Source organism: Erpetoichthys calabaricus, chromosome 3, assembly GCF_900747795.2.
Source record: "Erpetoichthys calabaricus chromosome 3, fErpCal1.3, whole genome shotgun sequence".
Classification (NCBI taxonomy): Eukaryota; Metazoa; Chordata; class Cladistia; order Polypteriformes; family Polypteridae; genus Erpetoichthys; species Erpetoichthys calabaricus.
Window position 1 is genome coordinate 196951 of NC_041396.2, and position 6401 is coordinate 203351.

Genomic DNA, 6401 nt, shown 5'->3' on the forward strand with positions numbered 1-6401 from the left:
CTCCGAGGGGACGGGCGTTCCGTCCAGGGCGGCTTGCTAGTCCTTTACTGGGCGGTGACTGAAAGGTCCCCGTCAGCGCGGCTCGTCGCAGCCCTCAAGGTCCTGCCCTCCGCCTTTACCGAGGTGATCCTCAGACCTGCCAGGGCATCAAAAGAAGCGCAACACGGAGACGAGCGTGACGTCACAGTTGAGAGGCACGGCCTGCTCCGCCCGCGCGTGCGCGCGCGCAGCTCATGTTTACCTTGCACCTTCGCATGGCGCCGTGTCACGCGCACGAGTCCCCGAGGATCCTAGCGGGCAGGGCGGGAAGTGGAGTCGGGGTGAGGTCAGGTGTTTGGGGGCGGGGTCGGGGGAGTCGTTCAGCTGCCACCTGTGCTGTCGGCGCAGCTGTGTCACGGCGTCAGTGACGTCCCAGTCGCGCGGCTGTGCACATCGCCGCCCGCCGGCTCGATCGCTCGCTTGGCTCCCAGTTGACAGGCGGCCGGTCAGCTCGCTCCGAGACATGGGGCGCTACAACGGCAAGACCTGCCGCCTCATCTTCATGCTCGTCATCACGGCGCTCTTCTTCCTCGCCGAGCTGGTGTCCGGCTACCTGGGCAACTCCATCGCGCCCGTGTCCGACTCGTTCAACATGCTGTCCGACCTCATCTCGCTCTGCGTCGGCATCTCCGCCCTGCGCCTCGCCCGCTTCCAGCGCTCGCCTCGCTTCACGTACGGACTGCCGCGCACCGAGGTGCTGGGCGCCCTGAGCAACGCCGTCTTCCTCACGGCCCTGTGCTTCACGATCTTCGTGCAGGCGCTCATGCGGCTGGTGGAGCCGCAGAAGATCTCGGACCCGGAGCTGGTGCTGATCGTCGGGGCGCTCGGGCTGGCCATCAACATCGTGGGGCTCATCATCTTCCAGGAGTGCTGCTTCTGCAAGTCGCCGGACGGGGGCACGGAGGAGAGCCGGCTGCGCGACGGGCCGGACGGCGAAGCAGGTGCCTTTCGAACCACAACGGGGGGGGGGGGGGGGGGGGTTAGGCGGACTTTGGCCTGGAGGGTCTTTGGACGGGGTGGTGCGAGGTGGGGCATTTAGCTGTGGGGCGCTATATGAGCAGGCGGGGGGCTAACCTCAGCGGCTGGCTTTTCTTTTGTAGAACGCGCACACACACAGAATTTCTTGTTGGTCATTAGGTGTCGCCGCAGCCAGTGGCAACCAGCCGGACAGCCGGGACAAGAAGAAGGACGACAGCCCTGCAGCCGCCTTGAATATCCGAGGTGAGTCCGCTGTGACAAATGGGGGAGGCCAGCTGGGGTGGGAACTCCTGGTGTCTTTGGAGGTTGGGTGGCCCTGCTTGCCTGCCCAGGTCTGCTTCTGTCACTTGTCTATATGCCCATGTCATAGAGATGTGGCAGCCAGGTTCTGCAATCACTCCACACTTGACCCCTTCTGCCTTCTTGTGTCCCACCCATAGATGACACTGTTCTGCTTTTGTTCCTCTCAGTAGACCCTTAGATGGTGAAGGTGGCTCAGGTGTCACTATGCTTGTCTCTCCTCAGGTGTCCTGCTCCACGTGCTGGGCGATGCCCTCGGCTCGGTGGTGGTGGTGGTGGCTGCCACCATCTTCTATATATGGCCCTTGTCACCTGAGACCCCATGTAACTGGGAGTGCTACGTAGATCCCAGCCTGACCGTTATCATGGTCATCATCATCATGTCCTCGGCCTTTCCTCTCCTCAAAGAGACGGCTGGCATTCTGCTACAGATGGTACCTGAAGGAGTCGATGGCAAGAAGATTGGTGAGTATTGGCAGGATTAGATGATCAGGTTGGCACTGGCACACGTGCCACTGGCCCAGATGGCCTGGACACTAAATGGACCCACAGCATGGACCCCTTCTCAGATTGGCTCCTTCTGTCCTTATCAGCTGCTCTGTTTGTCCCCAGGGGACACTGGTGTGACGAAGCTGTGCTCAGGTGTTGCTGTGGTGACGGGCCCCGGTGCTCCAATTGCCATGGAGAGTGCCATGGGAGACCCCAGGTGTTTACCTGTGCAAGCTATGGTGCTCAGCTGGGGACGAACGAAAAGCCTTTAGATAGAAACTGATGAAGGGGCACCCCGTCCTGACTGGCACAGCGATTTGGAGGGCTAGCATCAAATCAACACATGAGTGACACCATGGAGCCTGAGAGCTGGGCACTTTGGTCACATGCCAGGTTCACTTGAGTTGAAACTCAAAGAATCAAATAGATCTGTCACTAATGTCCCACCACAGGACCCCTTCAGAGGTCTCATGGAGGCCGTGCCTCGAGGTGTCATCGTGAGGGGACCGACGCAGTAGGAGGCAGGTGGTGTGAACGCTGGGGCTGATGGGTGAGCAGAGACAGCTGGCTGGACAGGTGTGGCACTCCAGAAGAGAGAGGTGGACAGGAGACTGGCAGAGGGTAAAGACAACATGTAGGATAAGCGGGCATGAAAGGTGCTATATGAGAGAGAGAGAGACATATGTGTGAAAGGAGCTGGATGAGAGAGGGTTAGATCTGAGGTACTATAAAAAATAAATAGGAAAGGCGCTAAATAAGAGACAGTCAGGTGAAAGGCGCTATATAACAGATCCACAGACAGGTGAACAGGTCACACGTAAGACTGCTACCTAAGCTAGCTAGACAGCTAAGAAGAGGGGCCACAGTAGACCACCGGCCACCCTGCTTCTGATGAGCTCCTTGCTTGCTCTTTCTTCCAGGTGAGGCTCTCCAACAGGTGCCCGGCGTGCAGGGCGTTCATGAGCTGCACATGTGGGAGCTGGCAGCAGGGCGCAATGTCGCCACAGTCCATGTGAAGAGTGCCAACCTGGCAGCTTTTCAGCACGCTGAGCACCAGATTCGCGAGATCTTCCACCAAGAGGGGATTCACTCCACAACCATCCAGCTTGAGCTGACCCACCAGGACAAGCCCAGCAGGGCCGCCCTTCTCTGCTCGGCCGCCTGCCTGTCCCAGGAGTGCCAGAGCCAGATGTGCTGTCACACGGCCCCCAGCGCCTCGGGATATGACGTCAGGGGCTACGTGGAGATCGGCAGTGACCCTCCTGAGGACTTTGTGAATGGGAGCGTGCTGAACCCACCAGACGAGGTGATGATCCTGCCAGAGTCCGTCGACCAGGCCCCCAAGAACACAGATGTCCTGAGGAGTACTCACCTGTAGGGGGTGCTGTGTGGAGAGGACCCAGAGACCCCAGAGAGGCAAATGAAGGAGATGACAAGCCACCAGAGCAGGGGTGACGATAACTGAATGTTTGAAATTCAGGAGACCACACCATCATGATGCCCTTAACAAAGGGGGAGACCTGAAGCACTCAAGTCAGTCCTCTTGACCCAATGTGACCCACACTGTCACCAGCTGTACCAGTATCCCCCATGCCAGCCCTGGCCCATCTACCCCATGCCCTGCCCCCTGTGCCCAGTGGCCTACGCTGCTCATGTGCTGCTGTCTTTTTGATACCCGGCCCCCAACTGGCCCCCCCACTGCCACATCCTCTACACTGTCACCCTGTCACAGACCCCTGGCCAGGCAGTAAGCACCGGACTCTCCAAGTCACCCAATGGCCAGCAGCAAATGAGTGGACCAAAGGACAGCAGTGACTCCTGGGGATGGGGCAGGACATGTGGTGACCTCTGTGTTTGTGTGACATGTGTCTTATATAGCGTCTTTCATATTGTATGAGATGTCATAGAGAGACGGCCATCAAGGCCTATCAGAAGTGACCTTAGGCTGACCAGTGGCCGACAGCTCAGGGCTGTAATGACGAGGACGGCGGGCACGTCACCTTTTATGCACTTTTTTCTTTTCTTGTTGCTGTTCACCCCAAGGCCAGCGGGCACCTCCACTGGCACACAATGACTGTCAAACAGACACTGGAAACACCATAAGGAGGAGAAGAAGGGACAAGGCGGGAGCGGCATCATGTGACAGGAAAGGTGCCAAGACCACAATGCTATGGCAATGCCAGGTGGTCCGCTGAGCAGACTTGATGAGGAACAGTGAAAGTCTGATTTAGTTTGAAGTGAAGTCTCATTAAAGTTTACAATCAAACTGACTGGGCGTTTGTGTGTCACTAGATGTCACCTGGGGTCTGCACGCATTGGGGGGGGGGGGGGGGCTTAGAGTAACCACAAGACGGGCCTGAGTAACCCATGCTCAGGTAGGGTCTCCTTCAAAGAGCTGCCCACCTGTACTGCTAACTGGGCATCATACTGGCTGACTGCCTGACCAGGCAAGACCCCAAGTCTTGGCTCAGTTGGTCACATGCCAGGGCCGTGTTTGGTGGGCACATCATCTGAGCTTGAAGGCTGAGCCTCTGCAGACCACTAGGGTCCAACAGGGCAGAAGAAGAAGAGCAGTTGGTGTCCACGTCACGGACACAACACCTACCAGCTGTGGTGGGCCAAAAGCTGTGCTTGAAGGTGCTGTGACTGGCACAAATGACCACATTGGGCAGAGCCAGGACCTTAACTCTGAGTTCACAGATATAAGACAGGTGACTTGTGTCCTGCTGGTCTGCTGTCACCAACACTTGGAAAGTGTCACAAAAGGTCAATCAAGCAGTCAGTTTATACAGCGCCTTCCATGCAGAATGAAAAACTTAAAAGAGGAGGTGCTGGACATGGTGGGCAGTGCCAGTCATCATGGAGACCACAGGCAGAAGGAACATCCAAACGAACAGACTTATCAGTTCATCGGCCAAAATGCATTTTCCATCAGATCCACAGCTGCTGAAAGGCACTATATACAGTGTACTATATACCTGTGAATGAATGGCGTTACTATTAGGTATGGCACGGTGGACCCGATGCCCTGGATTTGAATCCCACGTCTGGCTCTTGTCCATTTGGAACGTGCAGGCCCTCCTGCTTTATTCAGTTCAGGGACATGGGGGTCGGAGCCCACCCCAGCGAGCAGTGGGTTCAAGGCAGCAAACAGCACTAGAGCGGGCAGCAGTCCATCACAGTGCCAGTCGTGCACACAGCCACCCTGTGGCCATTAAGGGTCACCAGTCCACCCTGACACATGAGACTCTGGGGAGGGGGCAGAAAAGGTCACATGGACAGAGAGCAGGCACAGGAGTAGTGAAGTGGCAGTGCCACCCACCGTGCTTCTCAAAATCATTTCTGTACTGGCACAGCAGGACCTGGTGTGACCCTGCAGCCACTGACCTTTGCACTGCTGCTATGTGGGAGTCACAAACAGATGGGCACCATCATCCGCCACATCCTTGGCTACCTGCTGCTGCCCTGCCCACACACGGGCGCACCTTGAGCTTGTGAACCATCCTGCTGACTCGACAGGGCACAGCGAGTTTAACGGGTTCATTATCACTGCGAGCTGATAAGGCGTCAATTACGGGACCTGCTGACTCTGCAGGGGATGCCCGCAGGAGGCTGATGGCAGCCAGAGGACGGGGTCAAGAGTGCGCCGGATGGAAACAAACGGGGTCAGGCTGGGGGGGCCGAGAGGTGACGAGGGGCTCAGACTGGACAGCACACGGCAGCGACAGCCTGCAAGGGGCAATGGAGTGGAGGACCCACTTGGCCCCCCCACTGGTCACATGATGCCAGCTCTAGCTGCATGTCTGGGCACCCCTGTCGGCTTGTGTGCGTGCAGAGAACGGCGCTTCTCGTCTTTTTTGCAGTGTCACCGTGACCGCCTGGTAACTGAAGCCCATGGAGAATAAGCTGGTCACAGCCAAGTCTTGTCTCATGGCTCGGAGTCACACGTCCAGCAACCTGATCTGCGCGGAGCCTCGGCGGGCGCACACACACACACACACACGGTGTTCGTTACTGACGTGGGCATCACCTGCGCCACCCTGACAGCAGAAACACAGCAGGACACGACACACCCAGACAGGTGACAATGACGGAATGAAGTCTTCTATGGCCTGTGGACGACCTATGGTGTGACCATCAATCGAGCACATGTGGGAACCCCTGGGCCAGTCTGGCTGCATTGTGCCAGCATGAGCCATGAAAGGCGCTATATAGAACATGGCGTGATCACGTGACTGCGAGCATTAAGAGGCACCAAGTGCCCCAGGCCTGCCCGTAGACATTAAGACTCAGAACAGAATGCCAAAGGGCTGATTGTGCCCCTCCTCTCTGCCGCCCCCCACTCTTGCTGTCTTTTTAGGGTTCTCATTCAAAGGCGCTGAAATGCAAAAGCCCGTCAGTTGACTTGTGTGGCATCTTTTTGTATGGCGCCTTTCTGAGGAGTCCCCTCGGCCCTTGTGACATGCACACTTCAGGGTGCCACAATTTCACGTCACTGCGCCTTTCCGTTTGAGGACACGTGTGGCATTAAAAGGGCAGTTGTGCCAAGTGGCTCACATGATCCTGTGGTCAGGGCTGATGACGACTGGCACTGT

The 6401-nt window shown here is 57.3% G+C and overlaps 1 protein-coding gene across 1 annotated transcript; it reads left to right on the forward strand.

Moving 5' to 3' along the window:
- Window positions 1–354: 354 nt before the first annotated feature.
- On the forward strand, window positions 355–4076 carry LOC114647636 (zinc transporter 10-like). The gene is made up of 4 exons (XM_051924221.1): window positions 355–1075; window positions 1140–1260; window positions 1543–1782; window positions 2727–4076. The coding sequence occupies exons 1-4, from the start codon at window positions 503–505 to the stop codon at window positions 3182–3184; spliced, it is 1392 nt and encodes a 463-aa protein (XP_051780181.1). The 5' UTR covers window positions 355–502; the 3' UTR covers window positions 3185–4076.
- The last annotated feature ends 2325 nt before the right edge of the window (window positions 4077–6401 follow it).